The sequence below is a fragment of the Pelophylax lessonae genome (assembly GCF_965119305.1).
Source record: "Pelophylax lessonae genome assembly, chromosome: 5".
In the NCBI taxonomy this organism is placed as follows: Eukaryota; Metazoa; Chordata; class Amphibia; order Anura; family Ranidae; genus Pelophylax; species Pelophylax lessonae.
In genome coordinates this window covers 553,358,461-553,383,496 of record NC_138772.1, presented here as the reverse complement: position 1 = coordinate 553,383,496, position 25,036 = coordinate 553,358,461, and the positions used below count along the sequence as shown (strand labels likewise).

Here is a 25,036-nt window from a genome sequence, read left to right as displayed (position 1 = left end):
AATTTTATTCTTTTCTATGCAAAATTAAAAAAATGTATTTTACTTGAAATTCGAATTTCAGAAGATGATTATATTCTATATTATTCTTATGCCTTTATTTTCTATTTTATGTTATTCTACTCCTTTATTTTATATTCTATTTTATTCTAGTGTATTCCTTTATTTTCTATTTTATTCCATTTCTTTATTTTCTATTCCTTTATTTCCTATTCTATTTTATTAGGTTTTATTTTTTACTCCATTTTATTCTGTTCTATTCCTTTATTTTCTATTCTATCCTTTTATTTTCGATTCCATTTTTTTTCGATTCCTTTTATTTTCTATTTTATTCTGTTCCTTTATTTTCTATTACATTTTGTTTTTATTTTCCATTCTATTCTGTGCTTTTATTTTTTTTACTATATTTTGTTCTGTTCTATTCTTTTATTTTCGATTCAATTTTTTTTATTCCTTTTATTTTCCATTTTATTCTGTTCCTTTATTTTCTATTCCATTTTATTCTAGTCTATTCCTTTATTTTTTTCTATTCTGATTTGTTCTTTTATTTTCCATTCTATTTCGGTTTTATTTTTTTTTCTATTTTGTTCTGTTCTATTCCTTTGTTTTCGATTCTATTTTTTTCTATTCCTTCATTTTCGATTCCATTTTATTTTCTTTGGAAAATTAAAATTCGATTTGAAAACTATTCGAATTTGGTCCAAAATTGTTGTTATTGGTTTCAATTTGCCATTGTCATTCGTAAACTCTGATACATCCGAATTTTCGAATGATTAAAATTATTTTCCCAAATTTCAATTCGGAATGCAACAAATGGCACATGCCTAGCTCCCTCCCACACTACACAATCCCCGCCCAGAGAGGGCCAGCCTCCAAGCTTTCTTGCTTACAGTGCATTAGAAAAGAGTGAGGTCACAGATCTGGCGGCGCCCCCTTACAGGGCTAGCTGGATAGAAAACTGAACAGAATTTTTTTTTTTTAAAAACAAAAAGGCAGTTTTTGATGTCATCTGTGATTTAGGCCATCTCCTACACAGACACCACACCTTGCCAATGTACATTTTGAATGCAGGGTCCATTGAAAGTGGGAGTGTCACTGAACAAGAAGTATTAGGCGGCGCGGTTAACAATCGCCGTGAAGATTTTGGGTTCTCCATTTCTTCAGAGCGAACGGTCGCAGTCTGTAACTTACCATTTGAAAGCTACGTAGCCGATGAGACCGACCACCACGGCAGCCAGGATGGAGCAGTAGACGGGGATGATATTCTTGCTGTGGTCGTTTGGAGGGGTGAAGTGAGGGTCATCCAATGATGTGCCATTCTCGTCCCTGCGCGTATCCCCTTCTGTGCGCTTTAGAATTGGAGCATCTTTATCTGCGGATATGTAAAGGGTGTTAAAGTGATCATCCCAAAAAATAAATAAATACCCCACCTAAAACTATTTAACATGTTGACGGCTCAGACAGTAAAGAACCCTTTCCACGATCAGAGGTAATCAGGTACAGTAATGGGGGTGATCAGAGGTGTGAAGGTGCAGGAATTATTATTATACAGGATTTATATAGCGCTAACAGTTTGTACAGCACTTTACAACATGGGGTGATCTGCGGGGTGAAGTGCAGAAACTGGGGTAATTGGGCTGACCTGCAGAGTGAAGGTGCACGAACTGGTGTGACCTGAGGAGGGAAGGTGCAGGAACTGGGGGAGATCTGATGGGTGAAGGAACTGGGGTGATTTGAGGTGTGAAGGTCCAGGAATTGGGGAGATCTGATGGTTGAAGGTATTGGTAAATCTGAAGGGTGATGTTCCAGGAATTGGGATGATGTGAGGAGTGAAGGTGCTGAAATTGGGGTGATTTGAGTGGCAAAAAGGTACAAAAATTGGGCTGATCTGAGGTTTGAGAAGGCATTGGGGCGATTAGAGATGTGAAGGTGCAGGAATCGGGGGTGACCTGAAGGTGCAGGAATCGGGGGTGACCTGAAGGTGCAGGAATCGGGGGTGACCTGAAGGTGCAGGAATCGGGGGTGACCTGAAGGTGCAGGAATCGGGGGTGACCTGAAGGTGCAGGAATCGGGGGTGACCTGAAGGTGCAGGAATCGGGGGTGACCTGAAGGTGCAGGAATCGGGGGTGACCCCGAGGACTGGAGGTGCAGGAGTTGTGGGAGATCTGATGGTTGAAGGTATTGGGTAAATCTGAGGGGTGATGTTCCAGAAATTGGGTTGATTTGAGCTGCAAATGTACAAGGATTGGGGTGATGCAAGGTGTGAAGGTGCTGAAACTGGGGCGAAGGTCCAGCAATTGGGGTGATTTGAGTGACAAAAAAGGTACAATAATTGGGGTAATGTCAGGTGTGAAGGTACAGAAATTGGGGGAAGGGCCAGGAATTGAGCTGATCTGAGGAATGAGGATGCAGAAATTGGGGTGATCTGAGGTATGAAGATAAAATAATTGGGGTGATGGTCCAGGAATTGGGGTGATCACATGCTTGTACATAGATACTTGATGTGGAGGTTGCGGACCCCCGATATACAGTTTTCTGCGGTTAGGGATTATGAAATCCCCTTTCATCCAGTGCAGGCGCTGCTCTCCTCTCCCCCCTCCCACCCCAGAGCTGTCATCACCCCCCAGCCTGCACACCAGATGTGCAATCAGCACCCCCCACTCTCGGGGTCTTTGAAGTTTGTCCTGCCACAGGTCACAGGATGGAGGTCACATGAAATAAGAAGTCAGCATTAAACTCTCACATCTCCAGAGTGCATAACAAACAAGTCCCCGGCGGCAGCTCTCTGGTGACACTACTGATCTGGAGGGAGGGTTAGGTTGGCAGATGCCAAAAAGAGATAAATACCACCAAATTGCAGGTACAGTCTGATCATCCTCGCCCATCTGTGCTTGGAAACATGTGAACCCAACCACTAAAATCCTGTTACAGGGTGACAACGCTCTGTCCCCGTCTCCAATTCATGTTCCTGTGTTGTCACCCTAACACATGGGCTTCTGCAGGGGGCCGTGCCAACCTGTCACATGGGCTTCTACAAGTGGCGGTGCCAACCTGTCACATGGGCTTCTACAAGTGGCCGTGGCAACCAGACATTACACAGGAATGGTCCTATGCTGTGCAGCCACTGCAGTGCCAGGGCAAGATCATGCAGTGCCCAGGGAAAAAATGCCAAATTGCTCTCCCCCCAACCCTTCCTTCATTATGTGTGAGCTTATAAGGGGGGGGGAGGAGGGGGAGAGAGCACAGCGTGTACCTCCTCCCCTTGCTACTTTCAGCACTGGTGCCGCTGTCACTACTCCTGTCTGCCTTATAGTAGAAGGATCTTCCCTCCAATACATGCTGTTCCCAGGGCAGCTGTCCCTTCTGCCCACCCCTTGTCCCGGTCCTGACCATTGCAACAGAAAGAGGCTGCAGGAGATCTGCTTTACCAAGATGCAACACAAAGGATGAAAAAAGTCAAAGTACTATAAAAGAAAAACATGGCAATCATTTATGATACAGAATACACATTTTGGCCAATTCAGATTTACATCCCACCAACCGAATATTATTCAGTTTGCTAATAAAACACAAACAATTGCGATTTTTCTTTTCTTAATAAAATCCTTGGTTTTGACTTTAATCCTTTGTTTCATCTCAGTACAGCCGATTTCCTGCAACCTCTTTGTAGCCACTTCCAGGACCATGTCTCGGAAATGTGTTGAAACTTTCCATTTGTCTCCAGACAATTGCAGCCTTCAAGGACAGACTGAGGATTGGTCTCCAAACATCACCCCAAACCAGACATCTGCCTTTCTATGGCAGGACAGGAGAGGAGTGCTGGACCCAGAGTGCAGCCGGTTATCAGCTCAGAGTTATCTTATAGAGGAGTGTTTGCTGGCGGAGATCACAGATAAGATAACTTCTATGGAAGATGCAAACACAGCAATGTACACGGCCATAAACCGCCCTCATAGGATGCCTATAGACAACCATACGTCCCCCATAGACAGCCATACAACCCCATAGACAGCCATACAATGTTCATCTATGTATCAGTATCCGAGCATAAGAACTTTAGGATTTTAATCTTCCCATTTTAAAAAGCTCTGACATATATCGCAGTGCTGTACAGAGATTACTGAGCCAGTCACATCAGTCTCTGTACCAGAGGAGCTTACACTCTAATGTCCCCTCCCCCACAGTCACATCAGTCTCTGTACCAGAGGAGCTTACACTCTAATGTCCCCCCACAGTCACACACTCATTCTACATTTATACAACTCTGACAGTGCTGTACAATAATATAGTGTGTGACTGTAGGGGGAAGATTGGAGTGTAAGCTCCTCTGGCACAGAGACTGATGCGACTAGCACAGTGCTCTCTATATAGCTCTGACATATACCACAGTTCTGTACAAGTGTAGAATAATAAATATAATAATGTGTGACTGTAGGGGTACATTAGAGTGTAAGCTTCTCTTGTACAGAGACTGATGTGATTGGCTCAGTGATCTCTGTACAGCACTGCGGTATATGTCAGAGCTATATAAATGTATAATAATAATAATAATAATAGTGTGTGACTGTGGGGGGACATTAGAGTGTAAGCTCCTCTGGTGCAAAGACTGATGTGACTGGCTCAGTGTTCTTTATAAATTTATATATCTCTGACATATACCGCAGTGCTGTACAGAGAACACTGAGCCAATCACATCAGTCTTTGCACCAGAGGAGCTTACACTCTAATGCACCCCCACAGTCACATCCGTCTCTGTACCAGAGGAGCTTACACTCTAATGTCCCCCCACAGTCACATCAGCCTCTGTACCAGAGGAGCTTACACTCTAATGCACCCCCACAGTCACACACTATTATGATTATTATATGTATATCTCTGACATATACCGCAGCGCTGTACAGAGATCACTGAGCCAGTCACATCTGTCTCTGTAAGAGAAGCTTGCGCTCCAATGTCCCCCTCCCCCACAGTCACACACTATTATTATACATTTATACAGCACTGAGCCAATCACATCAGTCTCTGTACCAGAGGAGCTTACACTCTAATGTCCCCTCACAGTCGCATCAGTCTCTGTACCAGAGGAGCTTACACTCTAATGTCCCCTCACAGTCGCATCAGTCTCTGTACCAGAGGAGCTTACACTCTAATGTCCCCTCACAGTCGCATCAGTCTCTGTACCAGAGGAGCTTACACTCTAATGTCCCCTCCCCCACAGTCACACACACAATTATTATTATACATTTATATAGCTCTGACATATACCGCAGTGCTGTACAGAGACCAGGTCTGGTCTTGGTCCACCAGTACAGTGGAGGGTGGAGGTGACCACAGATGGGCAGATGTTTCTCGGTGGGCAGTGAGATCTCCCCCGGGGAGGTGATGGAGACACATCAGATGCGGGTGGAATGGAGATATTCTCCTCTGATGGAAGAAAGGGGGACAATGGGCTCTGTCAGAGCTATAAGGAAGGGATTAATGAGACAATCGGAGGGAGAGGCCCGGGGCCAAACTGCCCACTGAGCACAGACACTGGGCTGGCCAACGTCTGGAAAATCTCCATTATGGAAGCTCTCAGCTTGGGATGTGCTGCTGCCAACACCACTCAGTTCAAAGCGCTTTAATAATATCATAGCCGGTGCTGAGCCCTGGGAGAGCGTCCCCCGCTGGTCCATTCACAGCCGACCCTGCAAAAACCACAATTCCCATCCCTCCGAGAAAACACAACAGCTGCATTCACCTGTCGCTGCAGCTGCAGGACTCTGAATCCACGTCACCGGTACAGGCGCTGCAGAGGGTACACCGGGGTTACAGCTCCTAATCCCCCTCCCCCCCCCCCCATATTTACCAGCTGCGAGATTACATTCTGCACAAAAAGCTTGAATTTATCTGCATTTTTAACCATTTTTTCTTCTCTAGTCTGATGTCGGGGCTTCTATAGGCCTTTTATAGACATTCTGTTTTATTATATTTGAATAGACTATATACTACTATAATTATTCTTGATGATCTCATCAGGGCAGCCATCACACATTTTGGGGCTCCTTACACAGCTTTAGGCCTGGGCCCCTCCAGGCCGTCCCACCAAATCCACACACTGGCCATCCCACCGAGTCCTTCGGTGTACCCACATTTTTTTTTTTTTTTTTTTTTTTAATACTCTTGCAAACTTCATATATGAAAATGAATCCAGCACAGGAAGAGACCTCCCAATCCAAGCACAGGAAGAGACCTCCCAATCCCAGCACAGGAGGAGGAGACCTCCCAATCCCAGCAAAGGAGGAGGAGACCTCCCAATCCCAGCAAAGGAGGAGGAGACCTCCCAATCCCAGCAAAGGAGGAGGAGACCTCCCAATCCCAGCAAAGGAGGAGGAGACCTCCCAATCCAAGCAATGGAGGAGACCCCCCAATCCAAGCAATGGAGGAGACCCCCCAATCCAAGCAATGGAGGAGACCCCCCAATCCAAGCACAGGAGGAGACCCCCCAATCCAAGCACAGGAGGAGACCCCCCAATCCAAGCACAGGAGGAGACCCCCCAATCCAAGCACAGGAGGAGACCTCCCAATCCAAGCACAGGAGGAGACCTCCCAATCCCAGCAAAGGAGGAGACCTCCCAATCCCAGCAAAGGAGGAGACCTCCCAATCCCAGCAAAGGAGGAGACCTCCCAATCCCAGCAAAGGAGGAGACCCCCCAATCCAAGCAATGGAGCAGACCCCCCAATCCAAGCAATGGAGCAGACCCCCCAATCCAAGCAATGTAGGAGACCCCCCCAATCCAAGCAATGTAGGAGACCCCCCCAATCCAAGCAATGGAGGAGACCCCCCCAATCCAAGCAATGGAGGAGACCCCCCCAATCCAAGCAAAGGAGGAGACCTCCCAATCCAAGCAAAGGAGGAGACCTCCCAATCCAAGCAAAGGAGGAGACCTCCCAATCCAAGCAAAGGAGGAGACCTCCCAATCCAAGCAAAGGAGAAGACCTCCCAATCCAGCAAAGAGGCATCCCCATATATTTAGCAAATAGTCACCAACCGCCCAATCGAACAAAAAAAGACAGTCACAGCAAAGTCCCAGATCCAGCAATATTGTTAATAAATTTACCATTGTGATGTCCACAACTTGTCTCCAGACCAGTCCACAGTGAGCACTGAGCAGTCCTGCAGGCTACACACAGCGCAGCTCTTCCCCAGGGCTGAGCTGTGACTGGGGTGGCACCCAAGCCAGCATCAGGTCTGCAGGGAGATACGGAGGGCAGAAGATATCACTCCACTTTTCCCTGCAGCCAGAAATAAAATTAGCTGCATAGGTTCATTCCTCGGCTGCTCTGCTTTAACAATCACTAGTTACTACAGCAAAACAACTCAATCGCATTGATTGGGGCCTGGGCGACCGGGCCCCTTGGAATGCCCGGGCCCCCTACAGGTGTATGGGCTGCCCCCCAATGGCGGCTCTGGATCTCATCTGTTCATAATGGTGAGACTTTCCGCTAGTTTGCGTCTCTGCCCCTCCCACAATGGTGAGATTTCCTGCAGTAGTTTATGCCTCAGCTCCTCCCACAATGGTGAGATTTCCCGCAGCAATCTGTTTCTCTGCCAGGGGCATAACTACAGGGGTTGCAATTGCGGCTCCCCTCTTCACCTGGATAGGAGGGGTGGCGGGGGCAGCATGTAGAGAAATCACTGTCCTCCTTTTTCCTCATGTAGGTGCAGGAGGAATATGGAGGAGATTGGTTCCTCTGTATGCTGCCCCCGCCCCGCCTATCCAGTTCACTTGTGTTCTGTCGTCTCTGGGCCCCTGTGTGCTCCCCTGGTTCCCCCCCCCCCCCTCCCACTGTGCTCCCTTCCCTCTCCTGCCAGGTGCTGCTGCAGGGGATGGGTCACAGTAGAGAACCAGGAAGGGGGGGGGGGGGGGTCGGTAAATATGTAATTTAGCAGCTCTTTCCTTTTCTGAATGCACAGAGTCATAGTCAATATCATTGTAAAAAAAATGTAAAATGATAAAAAATACCAAAAAATAAAAACTACTGTTAGCAGTGGGTGAACTTCCAGGATCGCAAAGATCACACTTGCGATCGGTTCTTGCCGTTCCACCACCGCGGGGAGGCCCCAAGATGGCAGGAAAGGGGCCCACTGCAGAACTTCTGCAAGGGTCCCACTGCGGGATCGTAATAAAAAGGGCCCCACAACGAGAGTAAAGGGCCCCAAGATCAGTGGGCAGAGCCCCAGGCTTGAAGGGAAGGGCCTTGGCTAGGGTTCCGGGGGGGGGGGGGCCCTTCATGGGTTTTCGTTACGCCTCTGGTCTCTGCCCCTCCCACAATGGTGAGATTTCCTGCAGTAGTTTGTCTTACCAATGTGATTCTTAGAGAGTAGTCTGCCCCTCCCCCTGTTGATCAGGTGACACCTACCCATACACAGAATGTCGTGATGTTCCATACAGTCGCTAATCTGCACCTCGTTCTCTTTGCACTCCGTCCGGCACAGAAAACATGGCGACACGCTGCTCTTCACCTCGGAGTAGAAGCCTTTGGGGCACTGCTGGCACTCAGTGTTCTCTGTCCCGGAGCAGTTCTTCTTTACACCAAAACCTTTCCCGCACACCCGACAGGCAAGGCATTGGCTGCTGCCGTCATCTTCGTAGTGCAGGTATTGGCCGATGGGGCAGCGTGGCCGGCAGAGCTCTGTAGCTCCATTTATCTTCGGTAAGGTGGAATCTGGGGAAGTACATAAGAACGTCAATGAGAGAATACCTTAGAAAATAATGGAAAATTTCAAACCAAACCATTGTATTTTGTGTCTGTGCCCCTCCCACAATGGTGAGATTACCCCACAGTAGTTTGTGTCTCTGCCCCTCCCACAATGGTGAGATTTCCTGCAGTAGTTTGTGTCTCTGCCCCTCCCACAATGGTGAGATTTCCCTGCAGTAGTTTGTGTCTCTGCCCCTCCCACAATGGTGAGATTACCCCACAGTAGTTTGTGTCTCTGCCCCTCCCGCAATGGTGAGATTTCGCTGCAGTAGTCTGCGTCTCTGCCCCTCCCGCAATGGAGAGACCCCCCTGCAGTAGTTTGTGTCTCTGCCCCTCCCACAATGGAGAGACCCCCTGCAGTAGTTTGTGTCTCTGCCCCTCCCACAATGGTGAGATTTCTCTGCAGTAGTTGGTGTCTCTGCCCCTCCATAATGGTGAGATTTCCTGCAGTAGTTTGTGTCTCTGCCCCTCCCACAATAGTGAGCTTTCCCTGCAGTAGTTGGTGTCTGTGGTTCGCTTACTGTTGCATTGATCACAGTTGGTGCCAGAAGCTCCACATGGCACAAACATCCCGGAGCCCAGTGGGCACTCAGTGCAGCACACGTCTGCATCGGTGAACATCCCACTCTTGCACACCTCACCGGTCACCACCTGCGGGAAGAGGAAAGAGAAGGTTGAGATTTTTTTATTTTATGATGCCACATGAATGAGTTCACTTTGGGCACAGTGGGCGGAGTCACTTCTAGGCTTGTATACTTTGAAGTGTCACTCCACCCGTAACAAAAAGTCTAGAGTTTGGCAGACACTGAAGAAGATATCATTAAATGTGTAGAGGAGTCCATTCGCTAAAAGTCTAGATGATGCATTGCCCACCAGCTAAATGCTGCCGGAGGAAAAAACCTGACAGGGGCCACAGCTACAGCCTTCCATCACAGGAGACTGTCAGACTATAAAACTTGCAAGAAGGCTTCAGTCTGACTGTTCCTTTGTAAAAAGTATTTAGGAGCCCCGTTACCAGAGACAGCCAGAGACTGAAGCCCCGTTACCAGAGACTGGAGCCCCGTTACCAGAGACTGGAGCCCCGTTACCAGAGACTGGAGCCCCGTTACCAGAGACTGGAGCCCCGTTACCAGAGACTGGAGCCCCGTTACCAGAGACTGGAGCCCCGTTACCAGAGACTGGAGCCCCGTTACCAGAGACTGGAGCCCCGTTACCAGAGACTGGAGCCCCGTTACCAGAGACTGGAGCCCCGTTACCAGAGACTGGAGCCCCGTTACCAGAGACTGGAGCCCCGTTACCAGAGACTGGAGCCCCGTTACCAGAGACTGGAGCCCCGTTACCAGAGACTGGAGCCCCGTTACCAGAGACTGGAGCCCCGTTACCAGAGACATTCAGAGACTGGAGCCTTGCCAACTTGCCTTTCTAGGATTATCAATCGCATGACTATTAATGATCCTCTGACCTCCACACTTTCCTGTTATGGACCAGGATTCAGCATGCTGCAAGGTAAGTCGGTGTGCAGACTGAACCCCTGTACTGTAGACTTGTTGCTCAATTCTGTACCTGCCCAAAGTATAAACACGAATGCTCAGCTGGAGTGATCATACATGTGTACCGATACATTCTACACTACCATTGAAAGCTGGCTACAAGTGTTACAATTTGATCTGTACAATCTCCTTTACATCTACCAACAACCACGTGGTACAAGGCCCTTCCGATTGGATACAAGTTGGCCCCTCAAAATGACATCAGTTTTACATCATTAGTTTTGGTAAATCCAAATCAAAATTGTCCAATCATTTTATTGATGGGAAGTGTATAAGGTTGTCCATCTTAATTGTATATCAGAGAATTCTTATCTAACCTGTAGAGGTGACCCCGGACACCCTCCATGCAGACCCCCCTCCCGGGGACATCACCATGCGATGACCCCACTTTGCACATCACAGGGTCTCACCTGGGACACAATGAGAAGGTTTCAGTGAAACTCCTCTAATGCCAGAGCGCCCTCCTGCTGGGAGCATTGTAAATACCAGACACAGGAGGGCGCTCCGCCCAGACAACATCCAACAAAGGAGTGTCACTTCCTCACTCCAAATTCCTCCCCAACCACAAACCTTTCATCTGGTTTGGGAAGCAGAAACCCAAAAAGAGCGCAGAACGAGGACTCAAGAGTATGAGATACATGGTGACAAATATCGAAACAATGTATTAAAAAGGCGTGTCCAGCCAAAACGTCATCTTTTTAGTTTTGGATAGAGTAGGGAGGTTTGGAACCCCTGTTGGGTTTTCACTATACCATTCACACCCAGTGCGTCCAACTGCATTGATCAACATATGCATAGTACAAAGACAGAAAATATTACAGAATAATAAATATTTATACAACTCCAACACACACTACCATTTAATATTTAGTATTCAATAAAATTTTAAGTGTACTTTTTTTAAAAAATTTACAAGCTTATTTATTAAATACTAAATATTACACGGTAAACAAGTGTTATATTTATATAATATTCAATAAATCATAGAATAGATAATATCATAAACAATGTTTATTGCTGGTTTTTGTTGATAATAAAACCGTTCCTTCCAAGACCTTCTGCTCTGCAGCCCTCGTCTTCTCCTGGGCCTCTCCCATCCTCTGAAACTCTCTACCCCAATCTGTCCAACCATCTCCTACTCTTGTCACTTTTAGGCGATCCCTAAAAAAATCATCTCTTTAGGGAAACCTATCCTGCCTTCAGCTAATAACCAAACCAAATCTTTTATTTCTCCCATCAGAACATCCCTTGCAGGTATTACCTTTTGTTCCACCAGCCCCTCCCTTTTAGATTGTAAGCTCCCAGAAGCAGGGCCCTCCTAACCCTCTTGTATGGAATTGTTGTATTGTCTCTTTATATTGTAAAGCGCTGCGCAAATGGTTGGCGCTATATAAATCCCCTAGAATAATAAAAAACAAACCATACAATAGGATGCTTGAATAAAAATTTAAATGCTAGTTAAAAAAAACAAAAAAAAAACAAACAACATTAAGCGCCGGTTCGCATTATTGCGACGCTACTTGCAGGGGCGACCTCCGAGATCGCGGTGCGAGCAGCGCGCCACGACCTCGGAGCGGCCGCCACGGACTTCATAACATTGAAGTCTATGGCGGTCGCCTCCTGGTCGCCCCAAAGAAGCTCCGGACCCTTTTTCTAGGTCGGAGCGACTTGTGTCGCTCCTATTAGAACGGGTCCGCAGCTTCCCTATGGGAGGCGACCTGTGAGGCGACCAGGTCGCCTCACAGGTCGCCCCAGTGTGAACCGGCACTTAATATTTATGTGCCGTCATTGTTAAAACATATCATTAAATATTATGAATTTTTATTTAAACGTCCAAAACTAGAAAAAATAAAATAAAAAATAAAACCCACACACTTGTACGATAGTATTTAACCACTCTGCAACCGCTCACAGTAATACTACTGCGGCAGAGTGGTTCGTTATCGTCCAGCCACGTAGTATTAACGTCGTTGGACACTCCCCCTTCTGGGCGGCGCTTGCGCGCCGCCGGAGGCTCGCTCCCGCTGTTTTCATTCACAGCGGGAGTCGGGCCAGGGGAGGAGCAGCGGCGATCGCCGCTGCTCTTACCCGATCGTCGGGGATCGAGTCTGGAGATCCGCCCGCTGTGTGTAAACACAGCGGGCGGATCTCCATAGTGACAGGGAGTGACAGATCGGACTGTTCAGCATAGCTGGACATCCGATCTGTCCATGACTCACACAGTCACCTCCCCCCCCACACGTCAGTAAGCACCAGGCATACATTAACCCCTCCCTCTCCAATAAAATTAACCCCTTCCCTGCCAGTGTCATTTTTACAGTAACAGTGCATATTTATAGCACTGATTACTGCAGTAATGTCACTGGTACCCCCAAAAGTGTCAAAAATGTCAGTCAGGGGTCCGGTCTGTCCGCCGCAATGTCGCAGTCCGGCAAAAAAAAAAAAAAAAAAAAAAAAAAAAAAAAAATCGCAGATCGCCGCCATTACGCGTTAAAAAAAAAAACAAACACCAAAAATGACAGAAATCTTTCCCTTTGTTAGTAAACGCAATAACTTTTGCGCAAACCAATCAAAATACGCTTATTGTGATTTTTTTTACCAAACATATGTAGCATAAAACAAATTGGCCAAAAATTTTTAAAAAAATTGGTTTTTACATCTTTTTTGGGGGGAATTTCATATAAAAAAAATGTTAAAAATATTGATATTTTTTCAAAATAAACGCTATTTTTGTTGTTAATAGCGCTAAAAGTAAAAATCGCACAGGTGATCAAATACCACCAAAAGAAAGCTCTGTTTGTGGGAAAAAAAGGACGTAAATTTCGTTTGGGTACGGCGTCGCACGACCGCGCAATTGTCAGTTGAAGTCGCACAGCGCCGAATCGCAAAAAGTGGCCTGGACGGAAGACAGCAAAATCCTCCGGTGGTAAAGTGGTTAATCAATCCAATAAAATAAATCAATGGTTACAGGTATTGATTCCTTTTCATGGATGGACTAAGGCCCCTTTCACCCTTGAATAACCTGAAAGTCACGCGGCGTGATGGGACTTGAAGCAATGCCTGTGTAATCTTGAGGTTTTTGGACCTCAAGTGGCATCAAAGTCAGACTAAAGTGGTGCAGGTACTTCTTTGAAGTTGCTGCGACCTGAAGTTGCACAGAAATGATTGGAACAGCTTGTCATGCGACTCTGCAGTCCTAAGCGTGAAAGGGGCCCAAATAAAATTGTACAGGTTTTATTGGAGACATCGAGGTGCCGGATTTTTCTCTTTGATTAGATGTTTGGATACCTGAGCACATGAGTCTTCCTCCCATCCAGTTCATCATTAAGGGCTATTTTGGGGATGGCAGCATAACTTTTTTTTAGATGTACGGAACAGGAAGGGGCCATCCCCACACTGTTTCCACAAAGTTGGGAGCATAAAATTGTCCAAAATGTCTTGGTATGCCGACACCTTAAGAGTTTCCTCCACTGGAACTAAGGGGGCCAATCCCAACCCCTGAAAAACAACCCCACACCATAATCCCCCCTCCACCAAATGATTTGGACCAGTGCACAAAGTAATGCCCCATACACACGTGCAGATTATCTGCAGACTTTTGTCTGCAGACTTACCTTTTCTATGTAGTGCAAGGGCCTGCCGGATTGCATACAAATTGAAAGTGTTTAGGTTTGACCTCATATTATATGGTTTTGGTAAGTCTGCAGACAAAAGTCTGCAGATAATCTGCAGGTGTGTATGGGGCATAAGGTCCATAAAGACATGGATGAGCGAGTTTGGGGTGGAGGAACTTGACTGGCCTGCACAGAGTCCTGATAGAACACCTATGGGATGAATTACAGTGGAGACTGAGCCAGGCCTTTTAGTCCAACATCAGTGCCTGGCCTCACAAATGCACTTCTAGAAGAATGGTCAAACATTCCCATAGACACTCCTAAACATTATGGACCACCTTCCCAGAAGAGGTGAAGCGGTTATAGTTTCATAGGGTGGGCCAACTCAATATTGAACCCTATGGACTAAGACTGGGATGCCATTAAAGTTCATGTGCGTGTAGAGCAGGGGTCTTCAAACGATGGCCCTCCAGTTGATCAGGAACTACAATTCCCATCATGCCTAGTCAGGTCTGTGAATTTTAGAGCTTTACAATGCCTCATGGGATGTGTAGTTCTGCAACAGCTGGAGGGTCGGAGTTTGAAGATCTCTGGTGTAAAAGGCAGGCGTCCCAATACTTTTGGTAATATAGTGTGTATGATTTTTTTTTTTTAGTGTGTGTGTGTGTGTGTGTGTGTGTGTGTGTGTGTGTGTGTGTGTGTGGTGTGTGTGGTGTGTGTGGTGTGTGTGGTGTGTGTGTGGTGTGTGTGTGGTGTGTGTGTGGTGTGTGTGTGGTGTGTGTGTGGTGTGTGTGTGGTGTGTGTGTGGTGTGTGTGTGGTGTGTGTGTGGTGTGTGTGTGGTGTGTGTGGTGTGTGTGGTGTGTGTGGTGTGTGTGGTGTGTGTGTGTGTGTGTGTGTGTGTGTGTGTACACATACATACATACACATACATACATAAATAAATATACATGCATACACACATAGGCCTGCAGGTGCCGTTACAGCCGTCCATACAATTTTTTTTACATTTTTAAATGCGTTTTATAATTCGAACTCTGATCTGTTACAATGTTGCTTTCAGGCCCCCTCAGCCCTCGGGCCGTCACACTGCAATCTTATACAGTGAACGCTTTGTTCCATCTGTGCTCCACAGATCTATGGAAAGGCCCATTACAGCCAACAGGGAGATCTCAGTTCTGGGTGGATGTGAACGGGATATACCGGCACTGAGAGACCTACAAGAGATTCAACTGCCCAACAACCAACCCCCCCCCTCCCCCATTGGATTTTCCATCCATGTAAAGTTGGGTACAGTTTGCAAACATTTGCAGTAACAGCTAGATTTTTCAAGACAAGCTTTCAGGGGGTCTACCCTCTTCTTCCCGGTCCAAGTAACTCTTCAAACTGATAATCTCAGAGAATGCAGCAGTAGAAGTAAGACTGCATGCCAGGGCTGAAGGCGGGGCGGCGGTAACAACTCCAGCATGGGTTCCCGCCATTAGATTTGCCACAATAAGCAGCAAGTGGGTGAAAACCGACCACAGGCATCCGCTGAATCTTTTGCTTCTCGGTATGAGACGTATTTTAGAACGGCGGAGCCAATAAAAACACGCCGCGCTCACACCCTCTGTGCGTGTCCTCGGGGCTGCAGGGCGCAGGACAAAACGCCATTCTTTAATCACCGCGTTGCCGTCCTTATCCAATCACGGTTTCAGGTTTCTGTGTTTGTGTAATGATGGCTGAATATACCGTCGGCACACTGGACCCTGTGTGTGTAGAAGGAGCGCGGGGCTCCCCGGCTGGTGAGGTGGGCAGACGCCATGCCCACCGTATGGAGCGCACTCAGTGCCCGCCGGGTGGCTCAGTGCCAGGCTCACAGCAGTTTATTTCATTGGGACTAACACTGCAAAAACACAGAGAGCCCGCAGGACGGGGACACAGATCGCCTTGTTCCAGGAATGTGGCCCGTAGACTAGAGCGCCACACCCACAAACACCAACACGCCTCCGACTCGACTACAGTGTCCGTGTTCTGACCGATCGAAAGCAGAGGACACTGAGACCACCACATCAGTCTCTTTACCAGAGGAGCTTACACTCCAATGTCCCCCCCACAGTCACACATTTATTATACATTTATATAGCTCTGACATATACCGCAGTGCTGTACAGAGAACACTGAGCCAGTCACATCAGTCTCTGTACCAGAGGAGCTTACACTCTAATGCCCTCCCCCCCTGGGGTCACACACTATTATGCTTATTCATTTATGTAGCTCCTTTAATCATAACAGAAGGGGGAAGAATGAGTTAAGAAGATCAGAGAAGTGAATCATCCCGGTCCGGATCTTGTTCTAATTAAGCAGCATTTCCCTCTCTCTGCTCTCCAATTTCACAGGCCGCTCCATATTTGGTGAGGACAGCACTGTCTCAGCATCAGCATCTGGAGACAGACTGGGGATGGGACATCCTGGGGACAGAGGGGGTCCTCTGCTGTGATGTGATTGCTTGGATGCTATTGTGAAGACCCATGATGTGCTGGTGATATATGCTTGGCCAAGTAGGGGCAGGAGACCCGGGGGGGGGGGGGGGGACAGAGAAGGAGACCCCGGAGGAGAGAGACAGTGCCGAGAAAAGGGGCAGGAGACCGGAGGACAGAAGAAGGTACCAAGAAAGGGGCAGGAGACCCTGGAGGACAGAGACAGTCCCGAGAAAGGGGCAGGAGACCCCGGAGGACAGAAGAAGGTCCCGAGAAAGGGGCAGGAGACCCCGGAGGACAGAGGCGGTCACGAGAAAGGGGCAGGAGACCCCGGAGGACAGAAAAAAGGTCCCGAGAAAGGGGCAGGAGACCCCGGAGGACAGAAGAAGGTCCCGAGAAAGGGGCAGGAGACCCCGGAGGACAGAAGAAGGTCCAGAGAAAGGGGCAGGAGACCCCGGAGGACAGAAGAAGGTCCAGAGAAAGGGGCAGGAGACCCTGGGAGGACAGAAGAAGGTACCAAGAAAGGGGCAGGAGACCCTGGAGGAGAGAGAGACAGTCCCGAGAAAGGGGCAGGAGACCCCAGAGGACAGAAGAAGGTCCCAAGAAAGGGGCAGGAGACCCCGGAGGACAGAAGAAGGTCCCAAGAAAGGGGCAGGAGACCCCGGAGGACAGAAGAAGGTCCCAAGAAAGGGGCAGGAGACCCCGGAGGACAGAAGAAGGTCCCAAGAAAGGGGCAGGAGACCCCGGAGGACAGAAGAAGGTCCCAAGAAAGGGGCAGGAGACACGGAGGACAGAAGAAGGTCCAGAGAAAGGGGCAGGAGACTCCAGAAACAAAGTCCTGAACAAGGGCGGGAGAGCCCAGGGGTTGAGATGGTCCTGAGAAGGGGCAGGACACCCAGGGAACAGGGACGGTCCAAAAGAAGGGTGGGCACTGCCAGTTGCCTCTTCTGATCCCTCATCTTATGGAGTAGAGAGGGGAAGATTTAGGACCTCATACAGGTAATCACTGCTATCCAATTCATTACTTCCTCTCCAGGAGACCAAACAGGATGTGATGCAAAATCTCCCCATTAGAGACACAGACAGCAAAGAAAATTTACCGGAGGTTGTAAAATCTGGCTCACTGAGGTCATGGACAGAAATGTGGTCCTGTCAGAGCACGGAACCTCCCCCACTCCGTCCATAGTACACACTTTTACACAGAGTCCCACTTAAAGGACACAACAAAAAGGAGCATCTGACAACATTTTCTGAATATTCAGATCGGTTTCTGGGTTTAATTTAACATTTTATGGGGCAGGCGGATGAATCACACATTGCGACACTTGGAGGATGGAACGCAACATTCCTACAGATACATTTCATCGAATCCGACCAACTCCAGGCGGAAAAACTGCACATAAAGCAGAAAGAAAATGAGGGCCAATTATAGAACTGGCCCTGGCACAGGTCACTGGGAGCAGGGGCCAGAGAGGATGGGCCCCTAAGATTGACGATGGGCCCCTGATATGGAAAGGAAGGTTCATAAAATGGATTATAACGGTGACCAGGATCCTCGGATTACCAAACTTCTGCATTATATAAAATGTATTCCTGTTGATGTTACAATGTCATCACTGGTCACCTCTAGAGGAAAAGATTAATTGTATCCAATTTATAATGTAACTGGCCCCGATGCAGGTCACGGGAAGCAGGGGCTGACTGGCAACTTTCGACCCAGGGGGCAAGTACAAACCGGAGGCCCATGGTGCCTCTTCCTGGCCTCCTCCTGACCCCCATTCCAGGCTGAAGCTCCGCTCCAGGTACTCTCTACTCACTGGCTGAATCCAGGTTCCCGACCCGGCCACCAGGGTGGAGCTGGAACAGCTCCGTTCAGGGGCTGGCCAGGGGAGAAGAGTCTCCAATGGGGCATGGAACCCACATCAGCTCGGACACAGTTTACACCATCCATGTTGGGGGGGGGGGGGGGCTGCGCTCTGTCCTTGTCTTTATCCCGCACTCAGTAGGTCAGCGGTGGGGACTTTTTACTTCTCTTCACCAGGAATCCTTTAGGCATGTCTGTGGCAGAAGCAGTTCAGCCTTTTTAAACGGAGCATCAGAGCGGCCCGGGGGGCAATTCCCCCCCCTGCCCCAGTCCTCCCCTGGGCCCAAGACTCACAATGGGCCCCCCTCCCTCCCCAGACTCGCAATGTGGGTTCTGGTGCATTTTTGATGTTTGCTGCAGCCAGTACGAAAAAAAAAAAAAAAAAAAAAAAAAAAAGCAGCATATTCTACTTTTTTCTGCGATGGAACGCCCTGGAACTGACCAGACTGGTGTGAACAATGCCATTGGAAACCATAAGATCTACTGTCCAGTGCATTTTTTTTTCTGCATTTTCCACACAGGGACTAAATCTGGCGTGAACCGGCCCTTAGGGACATAAGAAAAGGTGGGGCTCTTGTGAATAGCACCCCAACACATCGCAGTGCAACGTATGTGAATAATCTGTGCGGCGTATTAAAAAAAAAAAAAAAAAAAGTGCGGCATCATCCGTGTGATGCAGCCCATTCCAAATGGATGGGGTTCTTAAGGTCACGCATGTAAAAATGCATGCGAGTTCTTCGCACCAGCGTGAAGGGGTGTTAATGATTAGATAGGGGGTTCAGTGCAGATGGAGAGGATGGTCCCCTATCTGCCGCTCACAGGCAGGGGGGGGGGGGGCTTCCCTGGGCACTATGGTGTAATGCGAGGTGGGGGGCACCACAAGAAGGTTTTGGGGGGAGGGATTAGGGGGGGAAGGGAGAATTTGGGGGCTGCAGAGGGTAAGTACTGTTCTAGGAGGAGACATTTGAGGGGGGGGGGTGCCAAGAGTGGCGATTTAGGAGGGATTTGTGCTAGGTGTGTGTGGGGGGGGGGGGTTTAAAGGGGGACTATGTGCTGGGAGGGGCAGATTTGAAGTGGGTGGGAGAAGATGTGTACCAATAAGGGGGGTGGATTAGGGTTGGAAGGGAGAATTTGGGGGCTGCAGAGGGTAAGTATTGTTCTAGGAGGAGAAATTTGAGGGGGGGGTGCGCCAAGAGTGGTGATTTAGGAGGGATTTGTGCTAGGTGGGGGGGGGGTTAAAGGGGGACTATGCGCTGGAAGGGGCAGATTTGAAGTGGGAGGGAGAAGATGTGTACCAGTAAGGGAAATTATTAAGGGGTAGAGGATTTGTGCTAAGAGGGGCGATTTTTTTTTGGGGGGGGGCAGCATTTGAGATGTTTTGGAAGGGGGGTGGATTTGTACTAGGAGGAAGGGGAATTTATGCATGGGGGTAAGCATGCAGATTAGTGCCCAGTGTTTTTGGGGGCAGATTTTTGCTGACACGTAAAGCTCATACATCTTGGGGGGGGGGGGCGCGTTTTGGTATGTCCCCCCCCCCCCCCCCGGGCTCCAGGTGATCTTGTCCTGACAATGCTCATAGGTAAGCTTTAAGAATTGGCGCTGGATGACCCCCCCCCCATTTCGCAATGTGCTAATTATGTTCCCAGGAAAGCACAGAGTAAATGTCGTTTTTATAAGGTTTGACCACTTAATTACAGCGACCGGCTGCGAAAAAAAAAAAAAGTTAATAGTCGACTGCGAAAATGTGTTGAAGGCAATGAATGAAAGACTTTTCTCTGGTGAAAGACGCTCTTCAGACGCCGGCATCCCACCCCCCCCTCTCTGTCCCTCTAATGCATCTTGCCTGCAGCTCTACCCGCAGCCCCCTACACCTATTTACCAATCTGATTTCAAGGGAAATTCCACAAACTTTCCTTGAAGACTCGGAACACAGCGCCAGTGTGCCGTTCCTGGACGCCGGAATCGCAGGGAAGGGCGGAGCTGGAAGAGAACCTAGATGTGGGACGCGTTGAGGCGATTATATTATCCTCCATTCATTAGGGAGAAACAAAAAAAAATAAAATACTGAGAGCAGATTTAAAGTCCATGTGAACCCCAAACTGTGGACATGGAGTCGGTTCTGCAGGCCTGATAGACGATCGGTGGTGCGCCATTAAATAGCACAGGCTGCGTCATTTATACCAGAGAGTCTAATTGTAAAGCTCTGCGCAAACTGTTGGCGCTATATAAATCCTGTATAATATAATAATAATAATAAATAAAATAAATCGCAGTGCCTGCAACATGCATCAGAAATGGGAAAATCCTAAATTGCAACATGCCACATGAATGTCGCAATTTGGGCGCCACGTCATTGAGTAGACTGTATATATTTTGGGCGCCACAATAAGCGCAGTAGTACGCCAAGCAGTAGGTGGTGAAGGGCTCCTTAGGCTAAAGCCATGATCTCCAGACTGCGGCCCTTTGCTTGCTTAAAAAAAAAAAAAAAAAAATTGGGCCCTTGAGGCACAATCCCCTCCCACTGCCGCCATCAAAGGGCCACAATCCCCTCCCACTGCCGCCATCAAAGGGCCACAATCCCCTCCCACTGCCGCCATCAAAGGGCCACAATCCCCTCCCACTGACGCCATCAAAGGGCCACAATTCCCTCCAACTGACACCAACAATGGGACACAATTCCACTCCGACTGACAGCAACAGTGTGGCATAATTCTTCTCCCCCCCCCCCCCCCCCAACACCTAACAATAGGGCACAATTTCCCCCACGCCCACTGTCACCAATGATGGGGCACAATTCCTCCCAATGACACCAACGGGGCACAATTCCTCCCAATGACACAGACGGGGCACAATTCCTCCCAGTGCCACCAACAATGCAGCCCAATGACACCAATCATGGGGCACAATTCCTCCCACTGATACCAAAGATGGGGCATGGTTAAACGCTGCACTGGCAAAAAGTTAAACAACTTATGAAATTACATGCTCAAAGCTTCTATAAGGTTCCGGAAGGTTTTACCATCCCCCACTCATATTTTTTTTTGCTAGAAGTTTTGTTTGCACGCATTCCCTTCCATGCTTTTATTATTGCATTAATAAGTGAAATCGAGCCTTTTCACAAATCCGTAATTTTGCAGTAAAAATGAACGTGGCCGAAACCGTCACTCTCATCCCTGGCTGGGAGACTCGCCCGTCCAATTAGGGACTTCGGAAAAGTTCCCAGTTTACATTAGTCTGCAGAAGGCAGTTTGGCCATCGTCCAGCATCGGGGGAACTAATAATGTGTTAATTAGAGAGATCCTAATACATTATTCCCAGAGCGCAGTGCAGCACGGCGCTATTCCCAGCCAGGAAGAGCCGCCAACCCCGCGTGAATCACCGGCGTGCACATGCCAACAGATGACCTACAGAGAGGAAGGCCAATAAACATGGCGAAGGATGCCGGCCGAGATCTACCGGAGAATCCCTCTGGAGGTTCCCTCAGGCTCCGTTCACGCCATGCAGGTGCGATAGAACCTGCACGCATTTCCACGCTTTCCTGCCCATCAACCACAACATTGGGCAGGGCAATAACTGCACAGCATGAAGCAGATATCCTACAGAATGACCTGGACAAAATAACGGGGTGGGCAACGACATGGCAAATGAGGTTTAATGTGGAGAAGTGTAAGGTTTTGCACTTGGGGACTAAAAACATAAAAGCACAATACACGTTAGGAGGGGAACCCTTGGGGGAATCAAAAATGGAGAAGGATCTGGGAGTCTTGGTTGATGATAGATTAGGCAATAGCATGCAATGTCAAGCGGCAGCTGCCAAAGCTGGCAGAATATTAGCATGCATAAAGAAAGGGATGTATTCCAGAGATAAGACTATAATCCTTCCACTTTATAAAACTCTGGTCCGACCGCATCTGGAGTATTCTGTCCTGTTCTGGTCGCCAGTCCTCAGGAGGGATGTGTTGGAGCTGGAGAGAGTCCGGAAAAGGGCAACTAAACTAATTAGGGGATTGGAGGACCTTAATTATGAAGAGCGTCTGCAATCGCTTGATTTATTCTCCCTGGAGAAGAGACGCCTGAGAGGGGACATGATAGCAATTTATAAATACCTCAATGGTGATCTCAGCATAGAAAAAAAAGCTATTCAGTCTAAAGGATTGCATGAGGATTCGAGGGCATACAATGCGATTAGAGGAGAAGCGTTATTTTAACCTCAGGCAACGTGGGGGGTTCTTTACTGTTAGGGCTACGAGAATGTGGAATTCTCTACCACAAGAGGTGGTTTCTGCGGGAAGTATGGTGGCTTTCAAAAGACACTTAAACGTACATCTCAAGGAGACGAACATTCAGGGGTATGAGAGACAATTACGGCCACACACACCTACACAGGGGGAACTGGATAGACTATTGTCGTCTTTATTCAACCTCAACAACTATGTAACCATGTCAATGGGCTGTCCAATGCATGAGAAAAATTGCAAAAGAAGCCCCTGACCTTATTGCAAGATTGCACACCGGACCACGTGATGCTGTGGCGTGTTAGCAGATGGGGGTGTCACCAAGGTGTCATAAGCGTATAGCAGGAACCCACATTTTTTTTTGCACGCTTTTTACTTAAATGGGCTGCCCTACGTGCGACAAATGCCTTAAAATTAGCTTTTTGTTTGTGGAGCGATGGGTGTTTTTTTAGCGCCAAAATGCACACCTGCTGCCCACGCTTGGGGTGTCAACAATTAATGGCATTGCAAGCGCAACTCATGATTGCAGTACGCTTCCAAAACACATTTATGTGTGTTCCGTCACGCGTTTAGGAAACGTGCAGGTGTGAATGCAGCCCAAGAATGAATGGCACCACTGCGCGTCTGCTGAACTGCAGTGCGTTTCTGGGCGTCAGGATAGCGTGGGATTTTGCACATGGTCCCGACACGCACAAAGCATGAACATAGCCTGATTCTCTGTTCTTCCAGACCCAACATGGGAGGGAGGGGGGGGGGGGGTTAGTGAGGAAAGGTTTTATACCAAGAGCCCATTTATGCTTCCAATGTTCCCGCAAAGCGCGGTAACGAACATAACACGTGTTGCGATTTATGCACCATAAAGCACTAAGACTGTGCTGCTTCACTTCGAAATCCCTGCCCCCTTCATCAATCAATGTATCCAGCTGGATTGAGGATACAATGTTCTAGGGCAATGGTCTCCAAACTGTGACCCAGGGCCGGATGCAGCCCTCTGCTTGTCTTTATCTGGCCCTTGGGGCACCATTCTATTCACTTACTCCAATGGGGCACTACGTCTCCCGCGGACACCAGCGATGAGGGTGCCATTCCTCCCACTGGTACCAATAATGGGGCACCATTCCTCCCACTGACACTAGTAATGGGGCACCATTCCTCCCACTGGCACCAGTGATGGGGCACCATTCCTCCCACTGGCACCAGTGATGGGGCACCATTCCTCCCACTGGCACCAGTGATGGGGCACCATTCCTCCCACTAATACCAATGATGGGGCACCATTCCTCCCACTAATACCAATGATTGGGCACTATAAATGTTGCTGTTATTACTATTGACAATAATAATAATAAATAAGAATTAAAATATCAAAATTACTACATTTTTATTTGTATTAAATATAGAGGAGGATAATAAATATTAACAATGTAACATTTTTTAATCATTATCCTATTAATTGACGATAATATTATTATTAATAACTTATCGCCATTATTTCTTTCTTATTTAATCATCTTCGTTTTTACTTTTTTCTCCCCTTTTCTGCATCTCAGTGCTGCTGGTCTCCTGCAGCCACGTCCTACCTACTTGCACTCCAGCGAAGGCAACATTTCTCAGGTTGGTTCTTCTGATGGTGACAACAGTCGATCACACTCACACCCATGTAATATACACCAGCATGGGGCAGCGTGTTGCAGGGTGACAACACAAGTCTAAGGAAGGGTCCATGTGTAGTCCTGTTTTCCTATGTGATCACCTAAAAATGGAGAGCTTTGCACTTTACAGCAAGCTTGTCGGTGTGCTGGTGGCATTCCATCCATGCTGTACACCGTGACCAGATGCTCTGGTGCACTTTTTATTCACATGGTCAATTCCAGTATAGTGCATGCAGGGCTGCAGATAGGGCGGCGGCGCCCCCCCTCCCCCCAGAAATTATTAAAAGTCGAGAAAAATACAATAAAATCTTTACTAGCAGACACAAATACAACATAACTCACAGAATTCCCACTAAATCTTAAATATAAAACTGAGTTGATTAAAAAAAAAAAAAAAAAATCTGTGTGTGGGGAGGGGGGGGGGGGGGGGGGGTCATGCACATGGGTGCGGCGGTCTGTACAGTGGGAATCAGTGGTTCATTTATGTGGCTCGAGCCACTTGGATCTTTATGAACACAGCTGCAGGTCCTAATCTGACAGGCGTGGGGGTGCAGATGTACGGCCCGAACACAGAGTGTGCATATGGGGAGCGCTCACCTGCACACCTGTCCAATTAGAGCCTTCGGCTGTGTTCATACAGGCGCTGCATCCCCATAGAATGACAGGCGGCTGCAGCCCAAACCCCTCCAGAGTACCTGTGGGAATGAGCCCCTGATTTTATTTTTTTAACTTAAAAAAAAAAAAAAAAAAAACTCTCTCTCCAGCGGTGTGCTGTCACTACTAAGAGGGATTCCATCTTCATCTGGTCTTCTCCCTGGGTTCTTGAGCTCCAGTCATTTGGCCAAACTGCGATGATGTAACTGACACGCATGCGGGCGGGTGTCATGGTCGCAGCACAGCTATCTCAATGGATGGTATGGGGTCC

At 48.1% G+C, this 25,036-nt stretch overlaps 1 protein-coding gene across 2 annotated transcripts in view; it reads right to left on the bottom strand.

Moving 5' to 3' along the window:
* Positions 1 to 25,036, bottom strand: part of LOC309557229 (tumor necrosis factor receptor superfamily member 16-like) — a 36,878-nt gene that overhangs the window by 10,657 nt on the left and 1,185 nt on the right. For both annotated transcript variants that reach the window (XM_082259895.1, XM_082259896.1), the window contains exons 2-4: positions 9,261 to 9,390; positions 8,401 to 8,706; positions 1,189 to 1,369 (exon numbers count right to left, since the gene is read on the bottom strand). In XM_082259895.1, coding sequence (XP_082116021.1) covers positions 1,189 to 1,369; positions 8,401 to 8,706; positions 9,261 to 9,390 — 617 coding nt within the window. The remainder of the gene's footprint in view (positions 1 to 1,188; positions 1,370 to 8,400; positions 8,707 to 9,260; positions 9,391 to 25,036) is intronic.